Source organism: Mya arenaria, chromosome 8, assembly GCF_026914265.1.
Source record: "Mya arenaria isolate MELC-2E11 chromosome 8, ASM2691426v1".
In the NCBI taxonomy this organism is placed as follows: Eukaryota; Metazoa; Mollusca; class Bivalvia; order Myida; family Myidae; genus Mya; species Mya arenaria.
In genome coordinates this window covers 27,297,273-27,311,613 of record NC_069129.1, presented here as the reverse complement: position 1 = coordinate 27,311,613, position 14,341 = coordinate 27,297,273, and the positions used below count along the sequence as shown (strand labels likewise).

The window sequence follows — 14,341 nt, the reverse complement described above, 5'->3', positions numbered from 1 at the left end:
TAAACGTGTTTATAACATTAAAGATAACCTGTATCGTTTTTTTCGAATTTGTCCTAAATTTCCATTGATAAAAACATCGTCATCTTCCTTGTAAAAGGCAAAATCTTCTCTGTCTATTGTTAAGAGCATTTTGGATGAAGTGACATTTTTTATTTTTGAATCCCTGAAACGTACAAGAACATAAACGTTTAAGAACTGATTTGCTTAAACCTAGTCTATTCACAAAATGTTACCTTTATTCTTCGTCTCTTAAAGATATTGCGAATATATGCAGCCTTTGACAATACAGATTAAAAAGCACAAAACATCCCGATAGTTTGTTAATCGTGGTATGTGTAAATCATTTTGCTGCACGAACTGTACTATAATACATTTATTTTTTACAACGGTAGACAGAATTGTGAAAATCTTAAGTCATGTACATGTTACCTCTTGTAACAATTAACAGTATCCAGTATGTTTATGTAATTATAAATGATTAATTTATTATAAAACAATTCGAACTTAAAACTTAGACTTTAAAATTTAGCGTCAATATCATTGCACTCACCACAATGGCAGAATCCAACCTTTTCCCGCTGGTCCGAGTTGATTTCTGTTTCCTATTCTCCCTGTCAATAATCTGTTTACTGTGAGCTGTATTGCAGTGTCTGTTTCTATTCCGATATCGTTGCTAAATTCCAATACGGCGCCAACCTTTGGGGAATTAGCAAAATCCAGCAGATATAATATAACGTCATTAACGGAATAAACGTAACGCCCAGCTAAGCTCATTTCGTTCAATACAGCACTAAATTTTCGAGACATATCAAAAGTATTGTTTCCGATTATTTTCTCAAAATTTTCCCAGATTTTATCCCATGCAGGTTGGTCGTATCGTGATGGTTTCAGGCTGTTTTTCATATCTAAAAACGGATTTCGAATGTTGACATCAGGTTTAATTTGAAATATTTTGATATTCATTCTGCCTAGATTATCGGAATCATCTTGGGTTGTTTCAAACACTATCGACCCAGACTGCTTGGGTCTAAGAATTCCAGCCGGTCCATGCTGACTTGAACAAAACAAGAAAAACTCTTTTTTGTATGATTCATACTTTATGTCGCTTTTGATGCGCATATTCCCTTTACCAGTGGTTTCAACTTTGATAACTGGTACAATAAGATCCGAATCACCCAAGTTTTGATACTTCAGTGAAAGATGTCCGTTCGTACCTCTTCTTAATCTTGAGTCCATATCAAGTTCAAATCCTAAATAGCCAACTGCCATGGATTGCATGGTTAGGTTTGCATCGAATTCAATTGTTTTATCCAAGGAACTTGACTTGACAAAAAGTACAAATGTTGAACTCCCTGTTAGGGCTGAACTATTGAATGTCGCGTAAGCCTCCGTCGACGAAAACATATAGGTTTTGTCTGCTGCAATTATGTTACCGTCGTTGCTTATCAAAAAGGCCTTCAAATCGAAGGGCATAAGAGCGCCAGTAATTAAAAATGTTGTGGTAGTTTTTGGTATAATTACACTCGGCGACACGGCTAATATTTCAAATGTTGCATATTTCGTAGCAAAATCAATAGTTTCGTTAAAAGTACCTACATTTCGTAAAAGAACATACACATCAGACGTATATATGTCGGAATATAAAAGGTTTTGATATTTGCTGTTAGAACTTCTTGACATTTGATCAAAGCTAAATAACGTCGGAGGATTTGCAACTTTAAGAAAAATATCAATGTTGTTTGAATCACCAGTTTGCATACTGAAAATTAAAGTTTCATCTTTTGTTAAATTACCAATTCTCAGTGTAATAGACGAGTAAGGTTTTAATGTCATGTTCATTCTTTTTCCAACGGCAATACTTTCATATTGCATTTCTGTGGTGAAATTTGAGACGAGAATATTGTTATGTTGATTGATGTCCACTACGTTTGACCTTGATCTAACAATTGAAAAGATTTCATCTGCTGGCAAAGACGATGGGATCGCTTTTACTGAGTATTTCCTTTCTTCTGTTTGGTTTGGTCCTAAAGAAAACCTTGAACAACTTGCATTTCCAAATTGTACATCGTCAATACTCATCAACTGATTATCGGAGAAGAAAACAGAGTCACATTTGTAACCAGTACATGACTCCGTTCCGTTGTTGCCTATGTACCAGGAAACAACCATTTCAGATCCGTAGTTTACCTTCTCAGGAACAGAGATATTACTTACATATATGTCAGCAGTTTGAAGTCCAGTCAGGTGAAATGGTATTAACAGAGTATTGTCGGTTTCGTTTGTTTCGATAATGTCATCTCTTGAATCTAGAACTATGCCTAACACATAGCTCTTTGTTTCCAGATCGAATGGAAGCATGAATGTGATATTGAAAGATTCTTCTGTGTTGGGTTGAAGAACACCATATCGTTTTACTGAACGAAGTTTTGTATCAAATGAATCTAAAAGGGAGTCGTCACTTAGGTATGCACTATCGAACCACGGTAGAAGCACTGACACATTCCCGGTGTTACTTATGTTGTAGGCAATTGAAAGTGGCTGTCCACTAGAAGCTTCACCTACATTACCAATTCCATTTATTTTGAGGTTTGAAAGTTCTCCCATCAAATATATTCCGTTGCCTAATGTAAATTCAATAGATTGCCCATGTAATGGTTCATTGGCATTTTCTTGACTAAAGAACGTATAGTTAGGAAATATATAAAAGAATGGAGATCCAGCGAATTCTCTTGGAATTCTACATTCTTCTGAAGATGAATATGATTCGTTGCCTTGTAACTTTCCAACATGAATAATTTCTTTTATCTTTTTTCCGGTCTGCATTACATTACTCGGCTTTGCCTGCTGCATCGTAACAAATACTGCATCAGACCAAGACGTTAGTTTGGTTGTCATTTGCCCTGTATTTGTTACTTTATACGAAAGAGTTATCTTATCTTCGTAATTGTTTGATGGTATTACACTGACATTTGACACATTCAACCTGGCATTTGTTAAGCCATCAATTTTGGTATAATCTGAACACATTAAATTGCTTTCTTTGTCGTCTCCCTCATAAACTGTTCTGGCTGAGTTAACTTCAACACAAACAGTTATATAGCCCTGTACATCTAGTGGAACATTTAAAATTCGTCTTTGTTCATACGACGCTCCCGATGCCAAAACTGATTTGATCAAAAACGAGGCAAACTCGTACCTGTCTTCTTCTCTGTGGATTATTATCTTGTCATACCATTCAGACGATCCTTGCATAGAGTTTCCGAAATTCTCTACCGACCACTTAACAGCAATCATTTGTATATCTTCATCTCTATCAAGCAGATCAACTGTTACAGATGTTACACCAAGGTCGACACTTATAGTGTCTTCTATATTTATCTGTTTTTCTCGGCGATTGTTTAGAGTCGAGGCACCCTCATAAATGTCACCATAAACATTGGTCTCAACTCGTATTCCATAAGTACCTTTCCAGTAAATGGGTATTGAAATTTTAATATCACTAGAGTAAGACGAGCCTTGGCGAAGGGAATCGTTTTTTATGAGGACTTGTTCATACCTTTGAAGAAAAAATCCAAATATGCCTATTTTTCCGATGATAATTCTATCAGTCCAAGTTGTGTTTATAATATCCTTATTACCGTTATTAGAAACAGTGTACTGTACGTGAATGTTTCCACCACCTTCATAATAACCCTCTATCTCTAACGTACTAATTTGAAGATCGGCCGCAATAAGTGGTATGTCAATTATAGCAGATGTAGCTTCATTGTTGTCACGATCATGATCTCCAACGTTTCCATCGCAATCCACTGCAACTGCAAACATGATTTGCCCGTTGACATTTTCAGACAGTTTTTCTGCCATGTATCTTGTGTAGACATGGCTATGTGCAAGGTTATCGTCAACGTTGATCTCGCTTTGGAACAACAGGGAATAACTCCAGTCGTGTAATGATTTGTAATAAAGACAATCAACCCATTTTGTTGAGAGTGTTTGACCATGTCCTATATTTGTGACCTCCCAAGTTATATTAATTGAAGTTGATGTTTTCGTTCTGTGGACTCTGGTTGTAAATTTCCTTACTGATAAATCAGGAACTGATCTTGTGATCGTTATATCCAACGACTTTTTATTGTTATCGTTTCTAGGGTACTCGAATACGTTATTTCGAAAATCTGTTTCTGCACTGATTGTGTATTGACCTGTTCTCAAGTTCGGGGAAACGTAGAAAAACTGTCTTAAGATATAATCACCATTTTCGTTAAGAGGTCCATAATGTGGTGATACTTTAGAATAGATACATTCTGACGAAGCTTTAGAAATAAGATCCTGCAAATGGAATAGACAAAAACATTGATATTGAAATGTAAAGGAAATTAATCTAACATTGAAAAACATAATTGCTATATTTTTTTCTTTGACAATCTATTCATAATTATTTTCAGTGTAAAAACCATGCTTAATCATTATGTCAATAAGGCTCATATTAACATCTATAGTCAATTAGTTTCTACGCGTACGCTGATAAAAAATATATATATAAAACATAAACCCTATTTAATGGCACAGGTAAAACGCCAGAAATAGAACACAAAAACTAACAATCACAAACCAGAAAAAGTAACAACAGGAAAAAATTCAATCGTTTGTTAAAAGGAACAAAATACAAGCTTTTCAAAGCAAATATTAACATAATTTTTGACACTTTCCAAATAAAATTCTATTGTGGCTGTGTTTATGGCCTTATTCCAAGATAGATGTTTGCAGTTTTTAAAACCATGAAGTGTATTTATGTGACTATATGTTATTTGAAACAATATCATTAAGAAACCACAACACTCTGTTGGTTAAATAATTTGGAACATTTGTTTGCAAAAAAAAGTTTCATACAGTCGAACAATAAGTCTGTTTTGAATGCAATCGGAATTTAAAAGAATATCTGATAAAATAAAATATATTCGATAAATAGGCTGACGTTCTTTACGCACCAAAAACATATTCCTAAGAAAGATTTCACCTTTGCAAAAAGTGTACCACAAAGTGAAATGAAAATCATATTTCAAACATTTTCATTTTAGGCTTTTTACACCTTATTTGTATTGATGACCCTAAATCAATGATATTTATCTTAACTTCATTATGCACTCCATTTGTTCGTATATCATATACTTAAGGTACCTTAAATCTGAAGCTACTCAGCATTCTTCTACTTACCAATCTATCCTCCCAGTAGGTCTGAGAATGTGGTGTGGTATGTCCTCTGTTGGCTACTGCCCAATCAACGTAAATAGTCTCTCCTGTTGTGAAGGACTGCTTAGATACGGATATGTTACTAACCACTAAATCGGGTGTAGGTGATAGTTTAACATCAATTGGTGTCTGAAATGCAAAGAATAGAATACCAAATGTATACAATAAAATCAAACATGGTGTAAAGATTTCTGTTGATTTTGATTTAGTCGTTTGTTTTTCAAGAAAGTCCTCATATTGGTATGGTATTTGCGATAGCATGGACTAAAAGCAAAAACTTTTAACATAACAAAAAAAACGTTCACGAAATTCACATGAAACATTGTAATCCAGTTGCCTATACCGATATAACATATTTTAAGCAAGGCAAATACTGAAAAATGGATATGTGTTATGTACCTTGTTTTTAGTTTATCATTATTAAATAAGTTCCATCTGTAAAATTATATATTATGTTTCATTGTGTTCTCAATTTAACTAGAACATATTATTAAACCTGTAGCATTTTAATGTTGTTGCTGCCTCTTGTATATTCAAAAACTCTGTTTCCGTAATTAGTTTCGACGAACATCCAAAAGCTACCAAACGTAAATTCCGGTATTAGTAGTGAAGTATTGACCGAATATTTTTGGCCGACCTGAAGTACACCCGAGTGCCAGATTTCAGCGAGCGTATGCTCATTATTTCCTGAAATGAATAATACCATAACAATATGGCGAAATTAAGATCACTTTCACGTTTGTTTGTTTTTTGCATAAATTTTATGACATGTCGCTTGCCTGGATTATGAATGTCGGACAAATTATAGCATGTCTGGAATTCAGCTCTGCCTGTAAAAGGTTGTCGGTACCGACACAAGATATAGTCTAGGAGAAATTATTGCATTAAATATAGACGAATTGTATCATCAGTACGGGTATTCTTTTATTAACGCATTATTATAAAGACTTGTATTTAACTTCTGATATCATTTGCAAATATATATAGTTACACTTAAATATATGAAATATAAATTCTTCAATTGCACAATCGTCTGAATATTCGAAATTAAATAGTTCAAACCTATCTAAAGGTTCACGCTGTACATAACTGTTGCTTGCAATTATTTAATTTAAAATGTATTTTTGTTCTATATAAAAGCAAATGTTAACATAACTCCAGTATTACGTTATACCTTCCGTAGAGTTCATTTTCCAGTAGACCCTGTCTAACCAGTAATCTTCCTTTGTTGGCCCTGTCCCTCTATTCTCAACCGTCCATAATAAAAAGATGCGTTTGCCTAAATGTTAATGTCGAAGTGTATTTTTCACGACATATAATATAATCAGTATGGTTATAAAGTGTAAAAAGTTGAAAAATTATATTATGTAAATAGTAGTTTCATAAATATACAAACATGAACAAACATACCTGAATACACATAGGTATCAGATGTGGACATATCCGTCACTTGCAAATCCGGGGGAGGAGTCAGTTCCACATTTATTGACGTAGAACTTCTCATTAAGTTATTATCCCACGCATGTTCGTCAAAAGACCTGCGATCATTTGTGTAAATGAATATATACATCGTTCCGGTAGTTGATTCGTCTAACTGAATCTGGGTATTTGCCTCGTAAATGTCATCCTTAAAGAGGATATTCCTTTGATGCACAGACGCAACAAGTTTGCTATCTTCGAAATTACTGTCCCAAGATACGTATACCGCGTCGTACCATGAAGAGTATAACGTGATTGGTCCGGTGTTTTGTACTTTCCAATCAACAGAACACAATTTATCAGTATAACATGTTGGAGGTACTTTTATTTCCAAAACTCCTAGATCGGGAAATGATTTTGTTCGAAACTGCCAAATTGGGCCGATGTAGGTTTCGTTGGTTTTGTATATAAATATGACGAACCAAGTATAGACGGAGTCTGGTTCAAGCGAGTAGACATGAGTGTGAGTCAGGGATGTTATTTGTAAAGGCATGTCTGGTTTGCTGGCTTTTCGCTTCCATATGTATACTTCATATCTGACCGCGCTTGAGGAACCCTGCCAACGAAGCTCTGTGTCTAAATTTGTTCCGGTGTACCCATCGAAAGGATGTATTGGTTTCTTTGCTTGACGAATATACAACAGTTGAGACAAATTCATTTGATTATTGCATTCATCTTTTAGTGTCCATGTTCTGTTTACGACGGAATCACATATGTCAGAGGAATTATCCACATATGTTGTAGAAACAGTTAAATTGCAAGGATGTTCAATGACAAACATAGAGGACAAGATTTGCGTAAGATTTGCCACCGCACCGCATGCAACAATCATTGATCTCGGGTATTGTAGCACTTTTATATGCTCGTGTGTTGTTATTGAAATGCTTTGAGTGACGTAACCGGTATTTCCAGCAGCATCCGTGGCAATCCATGCCCGTGTAATAGTGCATGAATTTCCCTCTATTGAATCTGTGAAATTTAGACTCGGGTATTTGTCAATATCGTCATATGCCGTCACATTACAAATATTTTCTGGTCTTTTGTCTGTTGAACAGTTAATGATCAGATTCTGACCTCCTTCACACACCGTTAGCTTTGGTTGATCGAAATCTAAACACAAAGATATATAAAAATGACATTTTGAAAATAAATGTAAGCACCATGACATAAACGCTGCAGAATGTTCGAACGCAATTATTTCAAAGCATTTCAGAACCAGTATAAATTACCAATATCCAATAAAACATACCAGTTATCCAAGTGAATGAGCGATTGCCTTTATTTCCAACGCTATCGGTAGCAATAACATTCAATGTGTACCACCTGTTTGAAGAATTATCTGGAATTCCCCAGGTCAAGATATGACGATTATTTGAACTTCTCCAGTTTAGGCGATTGTTACCACATGCCACGTTTTCAGAAGTGGTTTCATAAGATATGTAGCACTCAGATCTGCAATTTTCGTTGCAGGTCCATTCAAAGTTAACTGATTTGGCATTACTTGTGTGTTGTGGTGTTTTCGTAAATAATATCACTGGGGATGATGTGTCTGAAAACATATTTGAAGATTTTCATAAACAACATTCAGGCATGCATGTATTCAAACATATATGTTCTTATAACCATATTGGATATACCAACAAAACGAAAATTTTCCTACCGGCGCCTATTTGTTGTATCTTTTTTGATGACATAAACTACACTAACGTTCTCGAATTAAATTGGCTCAAAATATTAGCTACTCGACAAAATGAATACCTATTAATTACTGGAAAGACCATGAATGTCTTCCTCATATCTTGGAAATAGGATAGGATAGAACAGGATAGGATATGATGTTGCGGTATGCAAGAAATATATTTCTACATGGATCGAAAAATCCGACCTCGGGGCACGCGTTGTGCCCAGTTATTCGGAAAGAGGCGCTTTCGGCTTTCGAGCGTATATTTCGTATACTTGCCAGCAGAAAAGTTATTGATATTATGTTTATATTTTTATATTCTGTTCGATTGCAAAGAAGGCTGAAAGCTCATCGAAACACCCTCGAGTCCGTTTTATGGGTACTTACCAGAATTGGTACCCATTTTGAGCGGCTAAAAAAATAGTACCCCTGGTGGTGCTCGACCCCTTTAGCAGTACATCAGCTATTTATATTTATAGTTTTACCTACTGTCCATGGATGAGAAACATTCGCAGTATTGTTTTCAAGGTCAGTTGCGTAAAGTTGAAGTATATAAATGCCATTATGCAACTCAGATTCTATCCATGGAGTGTCGCATTTATGTTCTCTATATACAACATCATTCGGAGCAAATAGTGTACATTTGTATGAAGCGTTTTCATTGGACATCCATGCTATTTCAGTAGTTGCATTGGTTAATTCCGGAGAAGATGTAAATGTTATAACAGGAGGCGTAATATCCTCTGAAATATCAATATAGGTACAAATGTTCGTTATATAATCAATGAACGTAAATTGTAGATACAGTCGAATCTTGTTGGCTCGAACTCCCTAGGACCAGCGAAAATACATCGAGCCTCGAAAAATTCGAGTCAAGCGGGAATACTTACATACAATATAAAGTAATCGGTCCTTTACATCCAGTTCGAGCCAACGAGAAATTCGACACAAGCGAATTCGAGCCAACGGGGTTTGACTCTATATCTTAGTTAACGTTTGTATGTTAAACAATGAAATGGTATAAAGACAATTCAGTAAATGCATGTCCTTCAGTAAAGTAATGAAACAGTAAATGAAAAAGATAAATGCAGCTCCCTTAATTTTATTTAATTGTATTTTCACACACATCATAATAACAAACAGTGTCACTTACAACCAACCAAGGTGTAGTCAAGATTACAATGGAAATAAACTACATTTCAGCTAATATATATATGAGAAAAGCTTAAAAATATGTTACTTATTCTAAATGTCCAGAATGTGGCGTTTGTGACTGGAAGGGATTCGGCTTTGCAGTGCTGTGTCCCACGAACAATGCCTTTACACAGAGAAGCAAAGATAATAACAACTCACATTTCATAAATAGTGTCTTTGCTAGTTTGTTTCTTCCGATTATATTATTAAATAATTATATTAAAAATGTTAATAAGTATATATTAAAGATATATCAAAGGCAAAGTTCTACTCATAACTCACAATATAAAAATTGTCTAATACATATTACATATGTTATACATAAAAAAACATTAACACCATTAATTACCTAAATCAAATAGGAAGTAATAGTGTTCTTTCTCGATTAAAAATGAATTAGTTCGAAATGTGATCAAATGTGTATCCTTTTTCGTAACACCATTTGAAGAAATCTTCTCCACCAAAGTTCCATTTTGAAAATGCAAGGCAATATAGCGTTGGTGCTGTGTGATCTCGAACTAAAGTATAAGCAAAGCCATGATATAGTATCACCAAATATTGTTTCAACTGTCAACACAATACCAGTAACAATTACAATTGAAAATTAAATGAAAACGTTAGAATTAGCATAGTTGTCATGATTAAATTCAATCAATGTATATAAGAAAAAAAAACTGACAACATCTTCGATCGCTAAAGCACCAGAGGAATAATTCGGGTTTGTAATCGTTTTGTGAAGGGAAACTTACCCCAAGCGTAGGTCGGAAGTGACAAATCAGTGTTACATTTGTTATTTTTGTAACACATGGCAATGTAACAAAGACAAAGCTTGGTTATACCATATCAGACCATGGCGCTACTTTCCATCTATGTAGGGTTTAAAGCTGAATGAAATGTGATTTGAACATGCTGGATCAACCTACTTTTTTCCATTCACCGCATTGTTTGTACTCTAACGCGGTTTTAAAGCATTGGCTGTATAAAATCACGTGAAGGAAATGAAATATTAACGCTGCCAGTTTTGACTGACCCTAAAGTCTAAGATATTCGGTTGTGCAAATTTTATAATTGGCAATAAACAACAGATACACTGCGAATGCCAATGCGGTACGGTGACTTCGTACACGACAATAAACCTTCTAGTTTCAAAAATGTATTAGTATCTCCCCATCGCAATCGGAGCACCGAGGCAATTTTGCATCGAAAACAACGTCGGATGTATGCCAGTGCATAAGTAAAAGTAGTTCGTAATATTAATAATGATACCACTTTAAATAATAGTGGTGTTTTAAAGTGTTTGTATGACATAGTTCAAATTAGTGTATTATTGTATAAATAATTTAGAGTCCTAAGTGTTAAGTCCTTAGCCTTTACAATTAAATTGAAATAACTACGCGATGCACTTGCAGCGTATATAAATGTAAAGAATGCTGACATTGTTTACCGTACATGTACACATGCATCCGGTGTTGTTTTCTATGAAAAATGCCGAGTCGTTCCGATTGGTCTTCATCGATGCAAAATAACAATTTAAACATGCTCTGTTTTATTGATTCATAAGCACGTTTACACACAGTAGTTCTTCTTTCAATAACCAGTGTCAACGATTTTGAAAACAGTATCTGGATAAATCGACTCAGAATGCCTAAAATATCGCTATCAATTATACGAGACATTCTGCCTTATCATTGAGACTGTCCTATTTCAATGTAAACACAATGAAGATTGTCTTCAAAATTGGCCGAGAAATTAAGGCAATATTTTTACTTTCTTCAATAAATGTTTAAATTTATTAGCGCCATATCAAAGTCAGGATAGGCACTCTATTGTAAAGATTAAACATGTACAGGAATCAAAGGAAAGGTCTGACCTCATTTTGAACACCTATTTCCCATATTCGGTTGGAGGGCAAAACCGTCACTCTTGGCGTCTGTGTTCCGTCTTTAAATGTTGGTGGAGATACTAAAAAGTCATATGAGTGGCAGTTGAATATTTTTATTTGTTTTTATCTCCTTTTGTTCAAACCAAATTAAAGTGTGTACTTACGCCATGATTTTAAGAAAGTCGAAATGTTGAGAAAATTATGCAAATAATTGTGTAGATCATATTAATTTTACTCACATGCAAAACATGAAAGGCAGTTCACGTTACATACCTCCAGCTAGAAGTGAGTACGTCCTTCGTTCGCTCGCATACCTGTTAGCACATCATTGATATCATGAACAAAGAAGAAGTACAAATACATGTCATAGAATAAAGGTATCATGTAACATACCTCGATTTATAGTGAACGTGACCAGGTTCGAGTTTGCTATATTAGGTCGTATACTATTCTAAGCGACATAAGCAGTATTGGAAAATGAAGAATACAAATGGTTAGTTAACATCTGCGCGTGTCTATCTAAACTGTAAATTAAACACAAACACTTATATAAATGAAAGTGAAAGGCATGCCCAAAATTATCTTTTGCCGAGAAAGTAAAGGAATTAATGGTTGGAACATTTAGCGGAGGCGTCCAGGACATGCTGATTTTCCAATCAACACTTGAAATATTCTTCAGGCCTTCTTTCGACAAACCTAGAGGTGATAAAGTTTCTACTTCCTCTATTCTGAAAAATGAAGAAAATAATGAGACACAATGCAATCGACGGATTTATTAGAAACGAGTGTTCGTATTTCAACTTCTTAGTCAAATTTCAGTTGTTACGTCGTCGCTTATGCTGCAAAAATTAAACAATAGCGCATAGTGGCGAGTTTATGTTCCAGTGAAACCGTTTTAGATCGGTTATCACATCGTTTCTTGGTAAATCTATTTTGATGCATGTGTGGTCTGTTTGTGGCGACTTTACGTGTGTTTGTGGTGTTTGTGCCTTTGTGTCTAGTTCCGTGTCTCTTGGGTCCTTGCTTTGAGCCTGTTAACAGGGTTTATATGTTAATGTTGGACCACTGGGCTTGTCCCGATAGTTTTTTTTTTACCTTCGTGTGGCATTCTCTACTCTTGCTACAACATCAAAATTCAATGTATATCCATGTTCAACTGCCAGGCAAGACATATCAGGAAAGGTTGGCGAAACAAAATGGATTGGTTTAAGGCACGAGTTGTTTTGTGAGTCGTATACGTTGATCAGAAACTGGACTGGGATGCTACTCAAAGGGAATGCGTCAGTCGCATTGGCATAGTCTTCAACTTGTAGTGCCACGGCATACCAGCCGTTCGTCGTGGCCATGTATGTTAAAACGCAGTTGTTCTACAAAAAAGTATAGTCTTTACCCTGACACAAACCTAACATTTGAAATTACACACAAAATAAGTAAGAAGTAAGAAGTGCCTTTACACGCAATACACGTAAAGACAATAATGTTATAATATCCGTCATTATTCTTTCATAACTCTCGCTTACAATTTATTCTAAATAAAATGTTATCAGCTATCACAGAAACACTTACATTATCTAGCCACGAATCATGTATTGCACTGCATATTGATGCACACTCGTCAAGTTTATTATGCCACTGTGATGCTCGTCTACATTTCACAATATCACCATCGACGTCGGATACTGTATGAAAAAAATATGGTTTGAAATTATTTCTTTTAAATCATTGATTATATTAATTTGTGCGTGTATAGTATTTTTCAAATTTATTAGAAGTGTGCAGCTTTATGTTATGGGACAATTTGTAGAAAAATATTATAGAGAAATGATGTGATTATAATGCTCATACTCAGAAACGTTGGCACAACTGCTCAAACTTCTAACTCACTATTGTAGGTTTTAAAATAATTAGTCCAATAAGGAATAAAGAGTGAAACATTTTCTTCTTAGTTTTCATAAGTTTATTTTTGCTACCATTATTTACCTGGAATGGTTATAGTATGGTTACATCCTCTCCGCAGCCGAACAATTGGTGATATGTCTGCTTTAGGCGAATAGTTGATGTTTCCTGTGTCCCTCCTAGGCTGGAGGTTTGCAGTCACATGAAGTGACCAGTCACCACCACTTGCTAGTGTTAATGTATTTATCCACGCAGAGCCTGTAAACCTATACAAGGAAACCAAAACAAACGATGATCGTTTCAAAGACGGCTTGAAGAAAAACATACCACTGAAATTACATTTATAACGTTTTGCTGAATTGATGCGTACAACATTTTTGACAATTCAATTCCGTGATCTGAAAAATTCGATTTCGAAACTTGGACCATAGTTATCTCAGAAAGTTCTTAGATACTTATACTAAGATAAATCTAAAATTTTACAACGTGGCATTACCCAAAAACAAAGTCTCCAAGCGGCAAAGGATTAAAAGATTTTTCGATAGTGCCAATTCCCGATGTCCAGTCCTCAGAACGACTAAAATCGGTGCATTTGAACGAAAGAGTGACGTTTATATTACTGCAGTTTCGGATACATACTAACTGCCCTTCTCCATTTATTGTAGTGTGCCTATCAATTGTCGTTTTGTCGCAATAAAGTCCATTATTAAAGGAGCGCCGCCAGGATATTCGGTAGTCAATCGTTATAGTATTCTAAAGTGTGAAAATGTTATATCGATGGGTAAGTGCAAACGGGTTCGATCCGCTTCTTTATTTTAAAGGGGCACAAAATAGGTTAAACTAGATATATGCATATTTTAATGCATTATTATATTAGCTCATTGGACTGTATAAACAAAAAGACAGCAGATGATTTTTGTATGTTTAAAACATATTACCCTAAATAAATTGGGATTTCA

The 14,341-nt window shown here is 35.0% G+C and overlaps 1 protein-coding gene across 1 annotated transcript; it reads right to left on the bottom strand.

The window, feature by feature from the left end:
* Positions 1–9: 9 nt before the first annotated feature.
* On the bottom strand, positions 10–7,561 carry LOC128244098 (uncharacterized). Its single transcript, XM_052962113.1, has 6 exons — positions 6,661–7,561; positions 6,425–6,529; positions 5,747–5,937; positions 5,215–5,379; positions 551–4,329; positions 10–163 (listed from the first exon to the last, which is right to left on the bottom strand). Exons 1-6 carry the CDS (start codon positions 7,559–7,561, stop codon positions 10–12), a joined length of 5,295 nt encoding a protein of 1,764 aa, XP_052818073.1.
* Between the last annotated feature and the right edge of the window lie 6,780 nt (positions 7,562–14,341).

Bases quoted from the DNA above. Each gene is read 5' to 3' on its own strand.
- LOC128244098 (XM_052962113.1), bottom strand. From the start codon at position 7,561: ATGATTGTTGCATGCGGTGCGGTGGCAAATCTTACGCAAATCTTGTCC. The intron at 6,530-6,660 runs GTATGTTTGTTC...ATTAACATTTAG, and splicing joins TGATACCTATGTGTATTCAG to GCAAACGCATCTTTTTATTA. The intron at 5,938-6,424 runs GTATAACGTAAT...TATTCATTTCAG, and splicing joins GAAAATGAACTCTACGGAAG to GAAATAATGAGCATACGCTC.